This window comes from Polypterus senegalus, chromosome 1, assembly GCF_016835505.1.
Source record: "Polypterus senegalus isolate Bchr_013 chromosome 1, ASM1683550v1, whole genome shotgun sequence".
Taxonomy (NCBI): Eukaryota; Metazoa; Chordata; class Cladistia; order Polypteriformes; family Polypteridae; genus Polypterus; species Polypterus senegalus.
In genome coordinates, this window is record NC_053154.1 from 257,869,445 (window position 1) to 257,892,469 (window position 23,025).

The following is a 23,025-nucleotide window of genomic DNA, read 5'->3' on the forward strand; positions in this document are numbered from 1 at the left end:
CCAGCATGACCTCACAAATGGAAAATTCTATACTAGGGATCTCTTTTATGTAACTTTGCTTGGATTAGTGAAAATATGTTTTCCTCCAAAAATATGCAAATACGTATGACAAAAAAATCAGATTTATATAAAACCTGGCATGCACACGTTTTTGTGCAATTTATCTTAACAAATCTCAATCATCATGTACAGTAAATGGATCACCCGTGAAGCTTGGACACACAATTAAAAATCTAGGGGTTGGGGGTATCCTGCAAAGCATCAAGTACTATGAGGAAACAACATGTGATCAATGATTGGGGAGTGTGGGGATTGGCAGTCCCCCATGAAGCATTGGTTGCGCTAAGGAATGAAACACAGCCAATGAGCTTTGTTCACTGTGAAGTGAGAAGATAAAACATGGGCTGCAGTTCAAAAGTAATGCACAGTTATGATTACCGTGCTGATATGCAGCGTACAGGAAGCATATACTATAGAGCCTCTCCTCTGCATTCTGGGGATTAAGAGAATGTCAATGCTTATGGTTAACAAAAGCAGCTTCATGCTCACAAGGTGCACCTATTGCAATAGGAGTTCAGTAAATTTCTCCGATTAGGTCATGAAAACCAGACACTACTACAAATTGCCTTTTCATGTTGGCAAAAACATGTTATGTTTTATGCATTTACACCCCCACCATAGGAAAACTGAGTGCAGCACCTTGGCCCATTGCATTATCTGCTGAGCTGGTAGACACTAATCAGAGTAAAGGCTGGCTGAGATATTCCTGACCTGTCTGTCAGTTCTCTGAGAAGTGACAAGTAGCCAAAACTGACAAAAAAACAAAAGCCTTTCTTTAGTGCAAATACGTAGCATCGGTCCTCCTAAAAGGAAACAAAAACAGAGTCCATATATTGTATTCATTATTTATGAGGTTTAATGCGTTTGAGATGTTAATGCACAACATAATGTAGCGACTCTGCTATGACTACCATGCAAGTGTCAGAGGAGTCTTGGGTTTAGTTCACCCTTCAGGCGAGATCAATAGCAGCCAATGCAGCTCAGTGGAGGCTTTTTCCAGGGCCAGAACAGTGGGAAAGACTGTAAACAGTTCAGTTTGTTTATTTTTCCAAACCTTCCACTGTAATCTTTTTTTTTTTTTTTTAAGTTTCATTGTTTGGCTCACACATCTTCCTTTATTTACCTGTGAAGAAGTCACTACAATAATGACTCAATGATATGAATTCCTTTATGTGCAAGTCACCATTTAGCTGGTTTGTCTGTATTTGCATACTTGACCAAGGGTGTCCCCAAGCCATTACGTATATGCAAATATTCCAAAATCTGACAATACCTGAAATTCAGTCCCAAGCATTTAGGATTATGAATACCCAACCTGTACTACCTCTTGAAGGCTAAGGCACCCCAGCACTCCTTAGCTCTCTGTAACTCTTAAAATGCCAGTCATGCAATGTGGCACATCAGTTGTCTTGTCACTTAAAGGGGCAGCAAACTCCCACTTGTTCTAACGAGTAGTCAGTTGTTACAAGTATACTGGTGACCCAGCATTGCCTAGAAGTGTTTTGCTGCCACCTGTTGGCCCCAGTCTTTCATGGCTTCAGTTTCTCTCTAGGGAGGGAATCAGTCATAATTGACACATGCCAAGTTGCTACCCTCTACCCTCCTAAAGAAATTTTCCCAAGACTGGCTCTGTCACTACCTGCTTTACTACATTGGCTTGCTTTAGTTGTACTGACACGGTCAGTGTTGGTATCTTTCTGCAGTGGGGAGTTCTATAGTCCTTTGCCCCTGTAGACTTCTTGCCAACTGGCTGTCCGTTTACAATAATTTCACCTTTCATTTTTGCTTTAGACTAAGGAATGAATGACATTAAAAAAATTTAAAGTAAATTCAAAAGATTGTTCAAGTTTTTTGTAATGAGTATGTATATATTACGGTGAAATTGTTTTGTCTCCCACAGAGCAGTGACACTAATAAAACACCAACAACAGACCAGAAAAACCGAGAACATTAGGGCAGAGTCACTGCTGCTGTGAATGAAGGGTGTTCAGCCTTTGGTACGAATTAACTCCTTGGGCACAGATCTCTTGCAGGGTACCCCTGAAACAACAAAGTTGAAATCTCTCAATTTGTAGTAGAATTGCCCAGTGTAGCTAAAGACTGTTGGTGCTGAAGGGAAAATCTAATGTGCTCTGCTTTACCTGTTACAACAGTTACGCTGTAGAGCAAACATGGACAGAAAATGAATAAACTTAAGATGAATTAATTAAAACTTTTTTTTTTTTGTCATTAAAGTCTTCTTCTCCACCACGGGATGAGACACTGAAAGCTGGCATTCTAGAAAAGTAAGTGTGCCGTTTATCTTGTATTGGAGTATTCAGTGTTTTTGTGAATGTTTTCTATGAAGGGATGGTGTCCCGTTCCACATCTTCTTGCTTTGCACTCAGTGCTGCTTCCCCATGTGACCCTGTATTGGAATATGTTGGCTCAGAAAATTATTAATTCATAGCAAAATAAACTCTAATACATACATACTGTTGATACACTGTACTAAAGCAAATAATATTTTGTGTAAAGTGCAAGTCAGTGGAAGTTTGTCTAAGCTGTACAAGAAAGTTATACTTGTGGGGTACAAGTTGTATGGAAATATTTGAAGCAGCTGAATATTTACATCTTATATAGAAATTAGGGGATGACATGATACAATGGGAAAGTATATGGCGACTGCTTGACCTTGCAAAACTAAATTTAAGGCTACGTCCACATTATCCCATTTTCATTTAAAAATTGAGCTTTTAAACGGAAACCATCTCTGTTCACACTAGCATTTGAATATCATTTACATAAGCTTCCTGTACGTAATGAAATGCCTTAAAACACATAAAACTGTCCTTCACCTACACTGGGTATGCTCATATCTGCAACAAACTCCTTGAAGGGACTGTGTAGAGAAAAATTCAGAGCCCCTTGAAAATCAAAGTCCTGTTTGCTTTATGCGCTTTCAAAGCTATCAGCACAGACAGAACCGTGATAGCAGCATATACACAGCGTAGAAAAACAAAGTCTTGAAAAGCTGAAGCAAACTGCCCCCTTGTCATTTGTATGTGCTGATTACAGTTGAAAGTAAGTCTTCAGAATTGGTGACTGTCGACTATGTTCATTTGAGAAGGTGATTGATTATAAGTAGTCACAGCAATTGGGAGTGCATCTTGTGCCAAACAACATTTGTAAAACTAACTCACAAAAGGAAACAAATAAGTGTGTGCATGTGTCTTGAGTTTATGCAGTAAATGTTGAATTGAGTTTGTCAACTGTGTTATGTACAATCTTATTTTCACAGGGCTCTGAATTTTTTACTACAATGTTAATGCTGCTGGCTATGGGATTTATCACAAAACTATATCGTAATTAGCTTTTTAAACATGTATGCAGCATTCAAACTATACAAAACACAATTTAGATGGATACAGGTAAGTTTCATCAGAGTTCATGAAAGCAACTCTTTTATGTCTGATATGTTGGAAAATGTTCTTCTTCGATGAAGGGTTATCCAACAGGGAATGAGCCATTGTAATGCGGATTCAAATAGGGAAGGGCCAATGAAATAAGCACAAACCAATCAAAGTGCAATTAGAGTACCTTTTTTTTTTTTTTGGGAAAGCTGCGTTTGCACCCATCCACACCAAAATGCTGAAGCATATGGCTCTGGTGAGTGTTTTTCAAAATTTTCTGTGTCCAGGGTTTGAAAATAGTGAATAGGATAGTGTGGATGAGGAGTAAAAATGTAGGCTGATATATCTGTATTTTAAATGAAAACACATTAGTGTGGGTGGGGGTAGGTATTCATATCTGCAAATTCATCAGAGTCAACAGTCAAGCCACCATAACACGGGTCTTCTTGAGTATTGTTCAAATCAATAATCAAAGCCTACCTCGGTTACTGAAGTTCCACATCTGTTCATATATTTGTTGAAATAGCACATCATTCTAGGTAATTTACTTTTCCATGATGATACTTACATTTATCAATGTCAACAAAATAAATATTCTCTATTCTTTGGTTCACCTTAATGTTTTTTTAATATGCTTTTATTGGATTGTGTCCCTTTCTTTATTGCTTTCTGTGCAAAGGTAAATAGTATATTGGAAAAAAGATCCACTGCATGCTGATGGAGTGAAGTTTTATCATTGCTCCTTGAATCTGATCAATGTACATACAGTGGAGGAAACAAGAATTGAACACATCGTTTTTTTCAGTGAATATACAGTACAGTGATCCCTCGCTATATCTCGCTTCGACTTTCGCGGCTTCACTCCATCACAGATTTTAAATGTAAGCATATCTAAATATATATCACGGATTTTTCGCTGGTTCACAGATTTCTGCGGACAATGGGTGTTTTAATTTATGGTACATGCTTCCTCAGTTTGTTTGCCCATTTGATTTCATACAAGGGACACTATTGGCGGATGGCTTAGAAGCTACCCAATCGGAGCATGTATTACGTACTAAATAAAACTCCCAATGATATGCTTCCCGTGCGATGCTTGATTGTTTGCTTTTCTCTGTCTCTCTCACGCTCCCTGACTTTCTCTGCGCCTGACAGAGGGAGTGTGAGCAGAGGTGCTGTTTGCCTAGAGGATACGGACGCTCCTCTAAAAAATGCCGCTTTATCGCGGTGCTTCGACATACTTAAAAGCCCAAAAGCACGTATTGATTTTTTGATTGTTTGCTTTTTTCTCGCTCTCTCTCTCTGACATTCTCTGATCCTGACACGCATTCTTTGAAGAGGAAGATATGTTTGCATTCTTTTAATTGTGAGAAAGAACTGTCATCTCTGTCTTGTCTGTCTTCCAATGTTGCTATTCACGTTAAATTCTCACCAGACATCGGTATTAACTTGAGAAATCTACAAGTATAAATTATTAAACATTAATGTATTGTAAGGGTATTAATGTTTTAAGGATCTCTGTATTTGCTGTCTACAAAGGACAACAGCAATCGGGATGTTTTGTGGCAGATACCATTTAATTAAAACCCAATTGTATACTGGTAATTAAATTATTGCTGAATATGGGCTGTCTATAGGGAATATCTTCTTAGGAGGGTGATGATTATAGGGATTTAGAATAAAATGTAAGTTTTTGCCTTAATAACATTTTAACTTCACCAAATGTAACCTTTCACAACTGACTGTTTAATCTCCTTTTTAGCAAAGGTGCAGTCATTGCATTATTTTGTTATACTGAAATTTACAAAATTAAACTCTCAACATGACCTTGTTTTGAGGGAAAAAAATGTAGGTACCAGGTTTGTTCAAATTTGTCAAGAACATGTCTAGTCAGAACAGTGTGATTTACTGAATATGTTGTAACTGTAGTGAATAATGTCTGACATCATCCCCTGTACTGAAAACCTTCCCCATTCCTAAGTGTGACCATGGTGTTTTGCTTTGTTTTTAAATAAGAACAGGATGTTCCACAAAGTGTTTTACAATCCCATTAAAAACGTTACGCAGAACTTTCATGTCATACAAGTTGATTAAACCAGTGTCATAATATCACACATACACAGGACTGGCTATGGAATAGTTTTTGGGAGGTAATAAAATACTGAAATTCAATTAAATTTTATTTTTTTCTGTAGTGCTGTTCGAGAAACATACTCTATATATTGTCCAGCCTGCCAACTAAATAATTGAAATTAAGCAAAGAAACCTATTCTGCAGCAATACAAGAGCATAAACGTAGTGGCCCAGTATCATTTACTTTCCAACACAGACTTTTAAAGGTGTCATGAAACATGATTTACAGCATGGGCAACAGTATTTGATTGACAAGAAAGTGTAAATATGTTTCTTGGCATGTAATCCTTTTAAATTTTGTCAAATCTTCTATCGTGCTCAGTATGCACATTATGATTCACTGTACTTATTTTAAAATGGCGTTATGAGTATCTTAAAAGGTTCTGCCTGTGGAAGATGTTTCTCTCTATGTTTCTTCATGATACACTTTGGTATACACAGTTCTGTTAACTTCTAAATGAACAAATGTCTAAAATACCCTGTATTATTTCAACCTATTCAACAGGCTTTGACTTAACTGGAATATGTGAAATTATGTATATTGTTTGAAAACTACACTTATATAAAGCATTTTTAACTCCACTCAATTTGTAAACAAGGGTTATATTGTTTTAGTTTGCTAAACACTTTCTTTTTAATTTGGTTGATTAGGTACATGCTGATGGATGATGATGACAACAAAATCCACAGGCCCTTTATTCCTAAAGAGGTGACTACAATGTTATTATTGTTGAAAGTAACTTGATTAGAAATAAAATCCATAGTTAGTTACACATAGATTTATTACCATAGCATTCATGGCCAAAAGAGGATCATTCATTCATCATTTATAGAGAAGCTAATATACATTCATTATTAAAGTTAATAGTGTAGCATCATTTCATTATAACCAACAAGAGCTTTTGCACAAAAGTAATTTGTAGATTTGTGAGAATCCACTGTGATAGGTCTTAAACATTCCAGATGAGATTCTTATGACTTGAGATGCTTAAAGAATAAGAGGTAGACATCCATTCTGTGCATTCTTGTAGGCAATACCGTTTATTTAGGCATCTTAATTTTATGAAGTCCACTTCAAAGTACTCAATGCGTTAACAGTATCAGTACATACAACAATTCTTGTATTCTTCTAGATGCGGAAAGATACTGAAGCAGCACTCAAAGACAAATTGCTTCTGCAGAACATTATGCATGTACAGATGTCTTTCCATGTGTCAGATTTAACTGTACAGTGAAGATAACTGAAATGAATCCAAAAGAAAGCACAAAATCATTACACAATTGTGTGTTTTATGAACAAGACATGGGAATCATAATAAGGCTTGTCATGCACAGAAACCTTTTGAGAAAGCTAATGGAAAGTAGGTGGCACAGCAGATTTTAAAATATAGAGTGCATGTGATGCTTCATCTGGAAATATTATGTATAGTCCAGATTTCTACATCACAAAAAAGTAACTGTATTAGAGATGGTCCAGAGAAGCATGTCTAGCCGCCTTTTAGGACCGAGTAATATTAGCTAAAAAAATGAATCTCTTGGGGTTAGGCAAATGAAGATTAGTAGAAGACATCAAAAGGTGTTCAAAAATTCTGAATACTATGTATAGTAAATGCCAGCTGTTACTTTAAAAGGAAATGTTTCCAATAGAAGAAAAGTCTGCACAAGGGCCAGTTAATAGTAAGTTTTGCATAACTAGAAAGTTTTTCTTCACATACAGATAATAGACAATAAGCTCTGAAAGAGTGTAGTAGATAATAGTAGCTAGGGGACATTCAAATCTCAACCGGACAGCGCTTTGTAAAAGTTACACTAATACTGTAGATATTGATAAGCTATGCTGGACTTAATGAGCTGTTGTCTGTACTGATCTCGCCTTAATGCTTACATTAAAAATCCATCTAACTATACACTGTGTGCACAATTATTAGGCAAGTGAGTATTTTGACCATATCATCATTTTTAATGCGTATATTCCAACTCCAAGCTGTATTAACTTGAATGCTTATTGGATTTAAGCACGTCAGGTGATGTGTATTTGTGTAATGAGGGAGGGTGTGGCCTAAGGAGATCAACACCCTATATCAAGGTGTGCAGAATTATTAGGCAGCTAGTTTTCCTCAGGCAAAATGGGCCAAAAAAGAGATTTAACTGACTCTGAAAAGTCAAAAATTGTAAAAAGTCTTTCAGAGGGATGCAGCACTTTTGGAATTGCTAAGATATTGGTGTGTGATCACAGAACCATCAAACATTTTGTTGCAAATAGTCAACAGGGTCGCAAGAAACGTGTTGAGAACAAAAGACGCAAATTAGCTGCCAAAGATTTGAGAAGAATCAAACGTGAAGCTACCAGGAACCCATTATCCTCCAGTACTTTCATATTCCAGAGCTGCAACCTACCTGGAGTGCCCAGAAGTACAAGGTGTTCAGTGCTCAAAGACATGGCCAAGGTAAGGAGGGCTGAAACCCAACCACCACTGAACAAGAAACATAAGTTGAAACGTCAAAACTGGGCCAAGAAATATCTGAAGACAGATTTTTTCAAAGGTTTTATGGACCGATGAGATGAGAGTGACTCTTGATGGACCAGATGGATGGACCTGTGGATCAGTAATGGGCACAGAGCTCCACTCCAACGTGGAGGTGGGGTACTGGTATGAGCTGGTATTTTTAAAGATGAGCTAGTTGGACCTTTTGCATTGAAGATGAACTCAAAATCAACTCCCAAACCTACTGCCAGTTTTTCAAGACACTTTCTTCAAACAGTGATACAGGAAAAAGACCATGATTTTTATGCAGGCCAATGCTCCATCACTTGCATCGAAGTTCTCCACTGCGTGGCCAGCCAGTAAAGGCCTTAAAGATGAAGGAATAATGACATGGCCCCCTTCCTCATCTGACCTAAACCCTATCGAGAACTTGTGGGCACTTCTTAAACGCAAGATTGACGGGGGAGAAAAACAATACACCTCTCTGAAGAGTGTCTGGAAGGCTGTAGTCACTGCTCCACAAAAAGCTGATCGTCAACAGATCAAGAAACTGACAGACTCCAAGAATGGAAAGGCTTATGACTGTTATTGGAAAGAAGGGTGGCTATATTGGTCATTGATTGATTGATTTATTTTTTTGAAATGTCAGAGATGTTTATTTGTAAATTTTGAGGTGTTTGTTTATTATTCTCACTATAACAGATGAAAATAAACAAGTGAGATGGGAAAATTTTCATTTTTCCTTTAGTTGCATAATAAATCTGCACACTAATAGTTGCCTAATAATTGTGCGCACATATGTATTCCCCTGATGATGTTCACACTCACATTTCTGTTGTGAAACATTCAGGTTTCAGGTTTATTAACATTTTGGATTGACTGATAGCACTGTGTTTGTTCCATATTAAAATTAATCCTCAAAAATACAACTTGCCTAATAATTCTGCACTCCCTGTATTAGCAAACAGTACTAAAAATGTAACAATGAGTATAAGAAATAAACATTTGAACAGTTGGTGGATCCATTTGATCTATTTATAGAATAGAAGGGAGAATAGTCTATGTAGTAAAATAATAAATGGCTCACCAACAAGGAAGAGGTATTTTGATGAAATCACTAATATGTCTTCCAAAAAGATGTCCACCTATAAAAGGAAAAAAAATGTCATTTTATTTATTCATATTAATGAACTGTGTCTTTTAGGCACCTAAAAAATTAGTACGCTATTTGGACAATCGTGTTGTTAGCACTAAGGGGGAACGCTACCAGCAGATTAAGAAAGAAGAGAGTGAAGATCTGAAAAAAACATACATCAACCTGAAGCCTGCAAGGAAATACAGATTTCATTGATGGACTTGGCCTAACAATTTTTTTTTAAGCTCCTGAAAATGTTAAATACTGAAGATTTCTACATTTTATGAATTATGTCAAATATATTATGTATAATGTTTGTTAGATCAAATTGTAATATGATGTAATAACTGCTTGGGTGGTAGTCTAAAATAAAAAAAATGTATTTGAAAAGTTTTGTAAATAACAATATGGCTCCTCTTAAATTAGTAAGTAAATTAGGATTTTCTCAAAAACACTAAACGAAAAAATTCACTTTCCACAAAAGTACAGTAAAGTTTTTGCTAACATTGATATCTGGTAATATAATGAACAAAATGTATACATCCCTAAAGAGTCTTAACTCACAAATAGTGTAGCTTATATTCCTTAATATCAAGTGTCTCAGAACCTGCCATCTCTTGAAGCTTACAAGAGTGACTGTGGATTGAGAGCAGATGAGAAACGAGCCCTTGGGAACAATATGAATGGAATGTTAGCCATATATCTTACTTAGAATAAGGAAAATGTATGCTTGTTAATGATTAGATGAGCTGTTTTCCAAATATAACAAAAAAATGAACAACACCTAAATCATAAACACAGAGGACTGGTGTGATGTTTGCAGTTGTCTTGACATCAAGTCATAGTATGAAATAATGCACAAAAATTTCATTGGTCAATTGAAATTTGTCTCCCATCAAAAAAAAAAAAATACAGTAATTTTTTCTAAAGTAAATATATTTAGTCATGATCAAAATAGCAGTTATAGAGCTCCATGTAAAAGCTTGCAAATGAAGTTTTACAGAGTAGGACCCAATAGCTAAATAAGTGTTCTTTAACAAGTTGCTTAAGTAGAGTTTGGCAACAGGGTAGTATAGTACTGTAGTGGTTGGCACTACTGCATCACAGCTTAGTGGGGGTTCAGCTGCAAGCTTTGCTAACATTGTAGTCTTCTAGAAGTACCCTGTTTGCTTCCTCATGCCAAGTATATGCATGTTACACTTATTGGCGACTGTATATTGAGAACTTGTCAGTCGTGTGACGATCTAGCACCCTCTAGTACAGCAATGATTCTTGCCTTGAGCCCAGTGCTGCTGGGATAGGGTGTAATTCCGATGACCTTGTGATGGGGAAAAAAAGCAGGTTCTGAAAAAATGCACAGGTAGAATTTAAAAAAATAAATAAATAAAAAATCTCCTGCTGTTGGCTGTTCATTAAATGGAAAATGGGCGTAAAGGTACTGTACTTTTAATTGCAGCAGAGAGCTTTGAGCTTTATAGATGGCCTTCTGTCTCTCATGTGACATGGTACTAGCTAGTGAGGAGATGCTGGTGGTTCCATGTGTTACTATGAACATAGACTACAGAAGGTTTTTAAATAGTCAATTCATCATATAGCATTTTCACAATGACAAGTCATTTTATATAATGAGAGAGATATGTGTGAAGTGTAAACCACCTCCATCATCAAGCAAGTCAAAAATAACTCAATAATACTGGTTATCTGCATTCAGTGAAGATCTGTGGTGCGAGCATATCTTGTATTTCTTTACCAATACCTGAAATGGTATTTTATGAATGACACACTGGACATGGACAAATTCAACCTTTCATCACTGTTTTTACCTTCCTAGACAGTTGTTTGGCGTCTGGTGGCATAACCTGTTATGCACTCCATAGATTTGTCACTAGGAATGAGTTTTTGCCCTCTTCGTTTTCTAATATTCATTCCCAGGGTACTTTTGCATCTTCTTATGGCTCTCCCTTCTGCCTCAATGCAGAGAGATGATCCTTAGATGTTTGCATAGACTTGCAGCTATCTCTCCACCATCTCATTCTGAAGAATGAGCATCATCTTACACTTAACCTCTCTAAGCTACACATCTTATTCCTACCTTCTATTTCTCACACCACTGCATTTCCCACCAAGAACTGTACTTTACAGAATTACACTTTTACCTTCAACTACTACCAGTAATCTTGTGATCTTGAAAGACTTCCTCTTCTTTAATCATTTTTGCCATCTACCCAGTCATATAATTCATTTACATTATCTATGCAAGTCAACTTCATATTCAGGCTTTTGTTTCTCTATACTGTGCTACAACACTCCTGGCAAGACTGATAGAATACTTCTGCACACTTTGTTAATGTAAAGTCTCACTTAAACCACATTAGTCCTCTGTTACGCTTTCTCTGCTGGCACCCGATTAAAACTGGAGTTTAATAGCAAACACTTGTTTAGTCCTTTTGGGTCTTATCACTCTTCTTCTTACCAGGTTCCTCATCACCTTTAGTCTGTGGTCCTTCATATGCTACACTAAGGATTTTCCCAACTGTCCCTCATATTTCTAGAGGTCAAGTATAGGCTTTTATAATTTTTGCTTCATAGCTGTTTAACAGATTTCTTCTGGCTATCTAAAATGTTCAGACTCTTCTTAAAAAGAGTACAAAATAGAGTTGTTACTTTTAACAGTTTTAGTTTCTCCTCAGTATCTTAATTCTAGTTGTTCAATTGTAATAGGCTTGTGAGAAACTAAAAAAAGCAGATACATTTGGGCATGGCATCATTTTTGAGTAAGTACTGACAGATGAGCAATAAATTCATATTAAAAAATAACATTTAAACATTAATTTTCCAATTGATTACCTTTATAAACTTACTGCCACTCATAACGCTGTAAATAGGCTTAACAAAATGTGGACTTTTTTTTTTTTTTTTAACAATAATAAACTGGAAATTTCACCGTCTGCAGTTTAAAAAAACATTTTTGACTTTACCATGGGCATTTAAACAACTACTACCACAGGATCCAGATCTGAATTTGTAATGAAAATATGAATACATATTTTATCACCAAGACAAAAAGAACATTTACCTCAAAGAAGTGCTTTAGATTTGGAGGTTAATAAAGGGTGCAAACCCGATGACATCCTGCAGTAGAACAAGAGCACGCTGGAGTGGTGGCTCAACATCTATTTGCACGCCTCTTTTTCTAAGTAATCCTAAACTTGACTCTGTGACATTGTGGCAGTGGTTAACGTTTAGTGAACGAAGGTTGGAGCAGTACTCTATGACAGTCCTAAAACCAAGGGAACATCATAGTATATTTAGTACATATTTTCTGTGCAATAATAGCATTAAACCAACTTCAAACTATTCACCCATTCACTTTACAACTTACAAATTACTGTTGGGATTATATCCTGAGAGATTTGAGTGGAAGGGGTGCTAATAAAATAACATTCGTAATGGCAATTTATTAAATAAAAGACAGATTTCAAAATAATTGTTAGTTTGGTTAGTTGCCCCACAATTCTAATACATTCACTTTTCACCATCCTGTCATCCTTAACAGCAAGGCACATTTCTTCTTCTAGTATCCAAAAGGGCACACCTCCACCTGTCATATTTCATCTATTTGTTTTCTCCTTCACATGGGCAAAGTACAAGTAACTCATAAAACAAAGAGAGCACTAAATGTAGCCTTTACCTGCATGAAACCTGATATCATCTGCAGTAAATTACAGAGTTACAAGTTGACCCCTATCTCACCCTATGGATTATGGACTTTCTCCTAACTGGTTTGCAGTTTGTGAAGACTGACAATTATATTCTGCAATTCATCATTCATCAGTAGGAGCTCCAGAAGGCACAGTTATCAGCTTCTCTTATACTACCAGCCTAAGAGGATATGACAGCCAAGTGTTTTGCTGCCAGGTTTGCCAATAATACAGTTTTGACTGACACATCTAACAATGTGGCACATTTTAAGGGAGAGGCCAAGAGGGTGCACAGTCTGTGTGAGGAGCAGACCGTTCAACTAAATATGAGGAATGCAAAAGAGCTGCTCATTGACTTCAGAAAAAATGCTGAACCAGTATTACCACTGGTCTTCAATGTGGAACAAACTGAGATTGTTAATAGCTTTAAGTACCAGGGAACCATTTTGGATAACAGCTTGAATTTTTAATGAAAGGGCGCAATACATCTACAAAAAAAATGTCACAAGTGCAGCTATCTGTTAACAAGACTGAGGAAAATGAACATTTCAACTAGCATCCTACAGAGCTATTATACATGTCATATTGGGAGCATATTGATATTTCACTTCTTGTCTGGTATTGAGGTCTGTCTGTGACTAAGAAAAATAAACTTTGGAAAACAGCCCAACTGGGGTCTGCTTTCTGTGCACAACTGCAATTAGGAATTCAAGAGCTGTATAACAAAACCAGCAAAAAGAAAGGCAAAGAATGGCTTGAATGGATGTTTCCAAATTTTACCATCTGGAAACCGATACTTGCTACCAAGTTTAAGACAAATAAGTAGATATAGTTTTATATCAGGTTTATACAACATCATCTTTTAAATAGTTACCTATATCAACAAAATTGAATTTGGCCTATTATAGAATTCTGTTTATATACAGTATATAAAATGTCATTATACTTTTTAAATAGTAGTGTGTTTGTATGTTGCTGACTGCATCAATATAAAGGTAAACTATTTTAAAAAGTCACCTCAGCCCACATACACCAAATGTCTGGAAGTGTGCTGGGTGGGTGAAGTATCATTCTTTAAGAAATTTTTTTTTTTTTAAGTTTTTATGGTAGAAAATGCATTGAGAATCCATCCTGAATCTATTAAAGGTGTTTAAGTGGTGTAAGATCTGGTGACTACAGTGGTCATGCTTGTCAAACCTTTTGTTGACCATTATGGAATGCCTGTGGATTAGCATAGAAATGCTGCATTTTAGTATGAACAGGATTGCTCAGACGTGTTTTGTATTTGAGTTTATTTTTCATTCTAAGAGAATCAATATATGCAAAATATGGCACAAAATGCACCTTACATGACAAAAAAGCCATCAGATCTCTTCACAAGAAAGGAGCACTTACACCTATAGGCTTGTTTTTGTGTGCACCATTAATGTGCTCATCTTTTCTTAAAGAACAGCATGTAGAATGATTGCGGCTATATAATGTTTATCCACTGTTCATCTTCTGTGTTTTTGTACCATTTCACATGCAAAACTACATTCGTAACAGTACTAAAAAGGTATAAACAATGCAACTCACCCACAGTATTCCTCTCTGCCAAGTCTGACTGGCTGTTCCTTATGAAACATCCTACTCCTGCCTTGTATTGACGAATGCTGTGTAATAAGCTGATGTCAGTCAACTGAGTTTTCTTGCCTAACTATTCAAGCAAAGGCGTCTGTGCTTTTATCCAGTTACCTGAAGATGTTGAGGTCTTTCTCTATAACTTCCTTGCCAAAACCATCCTAATCATAGTTCCCCATGAAATCACAGGAAATAGAGTAGTCTTTTTGAATTAATCTGCTGCCGTCCGTGCCCCAATCAACATTAAATTCAGTGAGATCCCTGCAGTTCTTCATCAGCAACATGATGAGTGAACAGGTCTGCCTAATACTTATGACATGATCTTTAAGTATTATGTGATGTTAACTGCTTAATTATTTCAGTGACTATACCTGTTTTCAATAGAATTTGTATCCCTCATTTACTTAGCAGTTTCCTTTGTTTTGTTAGCTACTCATCATGTGACTACCACCTCACCACAAATTTGGTCTCTGCACTCACTAGATCCTTCTCCTCTTGATCTTCCATTCCTCCATTTGCATTTTGCATGACATCTACATGGCAGAACTTTGTTACTTAATCTGAAACACATCCCTGGTGATGTTAAGTGGCTCACAAACTCACCACTTATCCCTCACAACACTATATCCCTTATTAAGCCACTTCCACCATCCCAGGGGTTCCTCCAGACATACTTTCATTTCTCCGCCCTATGCCATCTTATTCCACACTACTCAAACCTTGACTTTCCCAGGATTTGCACTTAGTTCCTTTTCCTCCATACCAGCCTTCATATACAGTATATCATCTTTTTTCTTCAGTTCTACATTTTGCTTTTAATACTAAATCACCACTAACACTCTCTCATGTACATCTCTGGTCATCAGCCCTATCAATACAGCAAAAAGAAATCAAGTTGAAATAGACCGCTGATGCATCCATCTTGGTCTGAAAATGTTTTATATCCTAACTGCCATTTGTGTTGTATTTACACTGACAACACTCCAGACACCTACTGTATAATTCATTCACTCATAACCAATTTCCACACCATGTGCTAAATGCTATTTAAAAATCATACATTTTGTGTTTAACTTCAAACATTAGCTTTGAAATAAAAGACAGTAACAGTAGGGAACGTTCTTTAACTTACCTGTAAATACATTTATTGTATTTAGTATGCTAGTAAAATCAGTTTTAGTATGACTTTGGTAAAACAAAATTTTACCCCATGAGGTTAAAAAGGAAATTTTAATAGTACCTAATTGATTCATTTCTAACTCTGAGGCATCCGGTGAGATCCAGATGTTCCAATTCCAAGCAGTTCTTGGCTACCTCCTCCACAGATAAATCGGTGATGTTTACATTAACAGCCACAGAGAGTGACTTCAGCTTGGCGCATTTCCTAGCCAGGTAGCAGATGGCCTCATCCTTGAGATGGCGGCATGCAGTAAGATCGATGGACTCCAGATGAGGGCAGTGATCTGCCAAGCTGCGTAGAGACAGACTGTCTACCCACTCACAATGTGCGAGGCCAAGATGTTGCAAATGGGGACAGCTGAGACAAACTGCAACTAGGGAATGGCGGCTCAGTCTCACACAGCCTTTCATATTTATCCGGTGAAGATGACAGTTTTGGCTAATAACAGGTAGTAATTCCTTATCAGTGATCCATTCAGAGCAGTTGTGGATGTTGAGATTTTGAATCACTTTGTTTTCTCTCACCATGTGACAAAATGCATGCTTGGGAAGGTAAAGGCCAACCTGGAAAAATTCAGTTTGATTAGAAACTTGAACATTTTCAAGTAAGTAAGCACTGACATGATTACATGTTAAATTATATATACAGTGTATATACACACACATACATATATACATACACATACATATTATACAGTGGTGTGAAAAACTATTTGCCCCCTTCCTGATTTCTTATTCTCTTGCATGTTTGTCACACAAAATGTTTCTGATCATCAAACACATTTAACCATTAGTCAAATATAACACAAGTAAACACAAAATGCAATTTTTAAAATGATGGTTTTATTATTTAGGAGAAAAAAAATCCAAACCTACATGGCCCTGTGTGAAAAAGTAATTGCCCCCTTGTTAAAAAATAACCTAACTGTGGTGTATCACACCTGAGTTCAATTTCCGTAGCCACCCCCAGGCCTGATTACTGCCACACCTGTTTCAATCAAGAAATCACTTAAATAGGAGCTGCCTGACACAGAGAAGTAGACCAAAAGCACCTCAAAAGCTAGACATCATGCCAAGATCCAAAGAAATTCAGGAACAAATGAGAACAGAAGTAATTGAGATCTATCAGTCTGGTAAAGGTTATAAAGCCATTTCTAAAGCTTTGGGACTCCAGCGAACCACAGTGAGAGCCATTATCCACAAATGGCAAAAACATGGAACAGTGGTGAACCTTCCCAGGAGTGGCCGGCCGACCAAAATTACCCCAAGAGCGCAGAGACGACTCATCCGAAAGTCACAAAGACCCCAGGACAACGTCTAAAGAACTGCAGGCCTCACTTGCCTCAATTAAGGTCAGTGTTCACGACTCCACCATAAGAAAGAGACTGGGCAAAAATGGCCTGCATGGCAGATTTTCCAGGATGCAAACCACTGTTAAGAAAAAGAACATTAGGGCTCGTCTCAATTTTGCTAGAAACATCTCAATGATTGCCAAGACTTTTGGGAAAATACCTTGTGGACTGATGAGACAAAAGTTGAACTTTTTGGAAGGCAAATGTCCCGTTACATCTGGCGTAAAAGGAACACAGCATTTCAGAAAAAGAACATCATACCAACAGTAAAATATGGTGGTGGTAGTGTGATGGTCTGGGGTTGTTTTGCAGCTTCAGGACTTGGAAGGCTTGCTGTGATAGATGGAACCATGAATTCTACTGTCTACCGAAAAATCCTGAAGGAGAATGTCCGGCCATCTGTTCGTCAACTCAAGCTGAAGCGATCTTGGGTGCTGCAACAGGACAATGACCCAAACCAACACCAGCAAATCCACCTCTGAATGGCTGAAGAAAAACAAAATGAAGACTTTGGAGTGGCCTAGTCAAAGTCCTGACCTGAATCCAATTGAGATGCTATGGCATGACCTTCAAAAGGCGGTTCATGTTAGAAACCCCTCAAATAAAGCTAAATTACAACAATTCTGCAAAGATGAGTGGGCCAAAATTCCTCCAGAGCGCTGTAAAAGACTCATTGTAAGTTATCGCAAAAGCTTGATTGCAGTTATTGCTGCTAAGGGTGGCCCAACCAGTTATTAGGTTCAGGGGGCAATTACTTTTTCACACAGGGCCATGTAGGTTTGGATTTTTTTCTCCTAAATAATAAAACCATCTTTTAAAAACTGCATTTTGTGTTTACTTGTGTTATATTTGACTAATGGTTAAATGTGTTTGATGATCAGAAACATTTTGTGTGACAAACATGCAAAAGAATAAGAAATCAGGAAGGGGGCAAATAGTTTTTCACACCACTGTGTGTGTGCGTGTGCATATATATATATGCACACATATATTATATTATACAAATACACACAGGTGCTGGTCATAAAATTAGAATATCATGACAAAATTGATTTTTTTAAATAATTCCATTCAAAATGTGAAACTTGTATATTAGATTCATTCATTACACACAGACTGATGTATTTCAAATGTTTATTTCTTTTAATTTTGATGATTGTAACTGACAACTAATGAAAGTCCCAAATTCAGTATCTCGGAAAATTAGAATATCAATTAAGACAATGCAAAAAAACAATTTTTATAAATGTTGGTCCTTAAACCAGGTACTGGTTATGAAGGTAGATTCTACCCGTCTGTGATCCCACAATTAGGTAGATTAGGTAAATTTAGAAAGTGGATGGATGAATGGATGGATAGATGGACAGACGATCTACGCAAAATAATTTGGAACATGCAGATTTATTCTAAAAGCTTTAAACTTATTAGAAAATTAAAGATTTTTACCTGTGAAAAATCAAATGTCCGGCAGTTGGCCAGGTAGACCTGGACAAGTGTTTGAAATTGTTTGCTTACTCTCTGTAAGCTCAGAAGTTGCTGCAGTGGAAGATAACTTAAAACATGAGGAATAAGAATATCCTCCCATGGTAAATCTAAAAATTCAAACCTACACACAGAAAAAAGAAATACAGTTTTTAACATATCAACAGTCTTTATGATTAATTTTGTAGAATTATTTGGAGCCGACATTTACTTAAACAGACAATTTTTAACTATCAGGCTGATATCAGCCTTGAATTGACTTGTTTACAAAAAATGAATTTATGGGCAATCCCCAATGAGCAGCCATTCCATCAAGATCATGTCTTACAAACCCACTGGGATAACAGTGTTAAAATGTATGGATGAATGAAGAAAACAAATGATGGTAAACCATCAAAAGTGTAAAGCAACACCCTCTCCATTTAAAATTAATTTTTTGCACAACTTTTAACTTGTACTTTTATCCAAGTTCAAGAATTTTATGTTTAAGTCAAAATAAGGAAGATGAGAAGATACTAGAAACTAATGAAACTTACTGACGTGAACAAGCCTTTCAGTTTAACAAGGCCATCCATCTTACTTACCTATACTGTACTTTCCTAAATAACATCAGGTCAAGATCTGGAGATCCCTAAAGTTCTACGTTCTACCATGCTACTTATTAATTTATCCCATGTGCCTATGGTTCTTTGTATGTTAATATAAAGTGTTGAATAAGGTTTCTTTTAAAATTTCTAATAATCACTTTGAGGAGGTATACATAACTGCTACAGAGTTTGAAATCTCAGGATATCTAATAAACTGTAATATGAAAATGACATTAAGTGTTACAGATATAAACTGTAATTGCTTTCTTTTCTAGTTCATAGTTTTGTGCTTATTCACAACTCAGATCAGCTACATATTTTACCTACACACTAAGACGTAATAAATATAAGATTACATCTCTTCACATACAACCAGTATCAAAGGTGCACGAGTAAAACACATCTAGTTTTCTTTGTGCATGCCTTTCTATCCTCTGCCTTCAAGGGGTTGATGTATCCTCTATTTTAAATTTTGTTTAACAATGAAATAGGAAGAATAACTTGTAACTAGGGCTGGGCATTAAATTGAATTTTTGATTTGATATTTAGCAGAAATGAATATGCACAAGCCAATTATCACAGTGTTCAGCAAGCAGCACTTTCATTTGACATTTCACAACTTTTTCCGAAGGCTTAGGCTCTTTTCTAAGCATGAGTATGTCAGCTCTACTAATGTTGCCTGGGTGGTTGTAAGTGTGAGAGAAAAATTGAAGGAAAAGAATAGGGGGATGCAATATTTCCAAAAGGCCAGAGTGCTACCTGAGTAACTGCACCTTGCATCCTAGACAGACGCAGGTCCACCAGATTGGAGAAGACAAACAGAGAAAACAAATTGTTAATAAACACAGCCAGCATGACTACTGCAAAAAACAGTTCAGGTTTAACTCTTAATTATTAAAGCACTCCTGGTATGCTCACTATTTTAATTCAAATTATAATGTGCAAACTGATATTTTATATTATCATTTAATGATTGTATTTTTTTTCCTTGACCAATTCAAGTTTTTCCAAGGCCAAGATTTTATTGCTCTTGGTTCTATGCTGTAGAAACATGCACAAACTACCAGACTAAAGACCAGAGATTATGTGATAAACATCTAAAACTTTATGACTAACATTCTAGGAAATGAACATTGACATAACAAGCTAACTTAAGTGAGACACAAATATCTAAAGTAGTTGACACTGATGCTGAGGAGCTCACATTAATTAACTATTTAAAGCTGAATGTGCATTTGTGTGTCAGGTTCAATGGTATGGCCCTGCATACCAGACAAACAATCTCCATGAACGTTTGCACAGATTTCCTTTTTTTTTTTTACATGGCAAAACCATAGGCTATGTGCCTCTGGGGCATTTTTGGGACTTTTGCAAAGTTTCCCTCCATGATGAGTACAGTCAGTGAAATTTTGGTATGAATATATTTATTGACTACACCTTCATTTTATTACACCACAGTTAGTACTGAGTACCCCGCTATACTTTATAAAAACAGGAAGCTCTTTTTAAAAACATCCAGTTAACTAAATAAGAACTAAAATGGCCATTTTTAAATGGTTTATTCAGTTCAGCCATTGGCCCCACAAATATTTTTACTCAACTCTTTGCAGTCCTAGGCATCATTTGGTATGAGATCCATTCTTTTCCTATCGACTGACAGCACCTCCACTGACGTTTACTTTTTGTGCTCATCCCGTTTACCTCCATCTTGATGCATATCATCATGCAATCCTCCTCTCCCTTTCACTCCACATCCCTAACCCACCTCACCACAACACTTGTCGTCTCCACACAAAGACTCTCTTAATCGGACATTCATCTTATTCTTGCTCTGAGTCACTCCAGATATCCATCCATCTGATCATTTTCAATATTGTTCTCCCCAGCTCTGCTGCATGTTCCACTTCCAAAGACCATGTCTCACTCCCACTGACCAAACTACTCCTCACACAGCTTGCATAAACATTTTCCATCAATTCCAGAAAGACTCCTTTCAAAATAAGGGATTGCTCCCACTCTCTCACCCTGACTATCAATGCAGTGCTTGAAACTTTTCAGCTTTGTGAAAAAAAAAAAATCTGTACGTTTTCCAACAAAACTGCACTGCTGGTATCTAAATTTACACTTAACTGGCAATCTCATTGCAACAGAAACAATTTGAGTTAAGCAATTTTAATATAAATTATGCATGATCCTCCAATTGTACCTCTGAAGTGATATTTTCAGTATAAATTAATAATTTACAACCCTGTATTCGGATTCAGCGGGTTAGAAAATGGATGGATGGATTGTTGTTAAATGTTAATATTAAGACATATGGACATATCCTAATGCACTTAACTTGCACCATTCAGTTACATCTATCACTGTGCTTGATGAAAGGCATGATGTCGGTTCATTCCATTGCATCCCGTTTCTATTATTTAAAACTTCAGAGCAATTTTAGTAGCATCAGCCATCCTGTAACTCATGCAAGTACAAAAGAATAGAACAACAGACTTATAAAAGCAATTATTTAAATGATCCCTTTTAATTATGACAGGGTACACCATGGTAATTAAATTTAAAACTGTACTTCGTAGTAGTCAATGAAAGGCATTTATACAATTAAGTTCAATGTTTGTTTTTGTTTGATTTCTGTCAACTCATGAGACTTAAAAATTATAAATCTGTCTAATCAACCTATAATAACAAGGAGGATGCTTAAAGCGACGTTACGCTGGATATGCAACAGGCAACACAATATAAACCTCGACTTGTTTTTGTAATTTATCGCGTCTTGGATATGCCTATTTTACTTTGGTGCGTGCTGTTGTCTCACTTCTCCAGAGTCCTTTATTTTAAATGCTGTCTGTACAGAGTTTGGCGTTCACCACATGAATGCTTTTGTTTTCCTACCCACAAAAAGTGCCACAGGTTTTCTGAACTGGCATCTTTAAATTGCCCCAGAGTCTCCGAGTGGTTTTCGGCCTGGTTTCCGAGTTTGCATTTGATAAACCGACAAACATCTATCGATTAACGTACTGCTGTCTTCAAAATTATTGTCCCGGTGTTATTATGTGAAACAGCTATCAAACGCATCCCACTATTAAATATTATCAATACTTTAATAGCTGTTCAACGCCACAACATATCAATGAATAGCTATAACAAAATACTGTGTGTAAACAATGCAACGTTAAGTTAAACAGAAACGATAAACATAATGTACGCATAACGTTCAACGTACACATTAATAAATAGCAAGTCGGTTTAATCGAGCGTAAACCGCAAGCATCATTTGTTACCGGCAACCAAAACCTATGACCAATTCGGCCTCCTTAGTTGTCATTCACCGAATTTCAGAGCTACCGGGTAGGTCACATACACTGATAAAAACAAATAATTATACCTGCGACTTTCACCTCCTTCCATTGTTAACAACACCAAACTCGTGGCGTGCCGCCTAAATTTTCACCTGTCATGAACGAAGCCTACAATACAATTCGGTTACATTCAGAGTAATATTTTGTCGGGGGTGGAGGAAATCAATATTTCTTTGCAGTCGACCAGAAAAAACGGGACTCCCTATTGGCTCAAATTCCGGAATCGGCGGAATACAATGATTGGAAGTATTTAATTGGTTGGTACTGACATCTGTCAAAATTCATTGGCCAATGAGAAACCGAATACACGTTTCCTGTCATAAAGATATGACGTGCTCCTCAAGTGCATTTGCTATTAACAGTAAAATATTCGGTAAAATGTTATTCTTTAGGTGACAGTTTGCCTGTTTCGTCTTAGAAGACTTGAAGCCGAATGCAACGATGTAATAATTGTTTAAAGACTTAACATCTACTGAATAAAACGATTTTTGCTAGATAACATATCTAAAGGCCCACACTTTCAACGTTGCATT

The 23,025-nt window shown here is 36.6% G+C and overlaps 2 protein-coding genes across 3 annotated transcripts in view; one reads left to right on the forward strand and one right to left on the reverse strand.

The window, feature by feature from the left end:
* The window catches only part of cuedc2 (CUE domain containing 2), a 24,240-nt gene extending 14,634 nt beyond the window's left edge, over positions 1-9,606 (forward strand). For both annotated transcript variants that reach the window (XM_039772509.1, XM_039772500.1), the window contains exons 8-10: positions 2,296-2,345; positions 6,237-6,294; positions 9,276-9,606. In XM_039772509.1, coding sequence (XP_039628443.1) covers positions 2,296-2,345; positions 6,237-6,294; positions 9,276-9,422 — 255 coding nt within the window. In that variant the 3' untranslated portion in view covers positions 9,423-9,606. The remainder of the gene's footprint in view (positions 1-2,295; positions 2,346-6,236; positions 6,295-9,275) is intronic.
* fbxl15 (F-box and leucine-rich repeat protein 15) lies at positions 6,350-22,682 on the reverse strand. Its single transcript, XM_039772491.1, has 6 exons — positions 22,519-22,682; positions 18,505-18,664; positions 15,768-16,270; positions 12,283-12,486; positions 9,159-9,216; positions 6,350-6,826 (listed from the first exon to the last, which is right to left on the reverse strand). The coding sequence occupies exons 1-4, from the start codon at positions 22,539-22,541 to the stop codon at positions 12,297-12,299; spliced, it is 876 nt and encodes a 291-aa protein (XP_039628425.1). The 5' UTR covers positions 22,542-22,682; the 3' UTR covers positions 6,350-6,826; positions 9,159-9,216; positions 12,283-12,296.
* Positions 22,683-23,025: the final 343 nt, after the last annotated feature.

Bases quoted from the DNA above. Each gene is read 5' to 3' on its own strand.
- fbxl15 (XM_039772491.1), bottom strand. From the start codon at position 22,541: ATGGAAGGAGGTGAAAGTCGCAG. The intron at 16,271-18,504 runs GTAAAAATCTTT...GAATTTTTCCAG, and splicing joins GGACATTTGATTTTTCACAG to GTTGGCCTTTACCTTCCCAA. The intron at 12,487-15,767 runs GTACTATTAAAA...CCTTGGTTTTAG, and splicing joins GTTAGAAATGAATCAATTAG to GACTGTCATAGAGTACTGCT.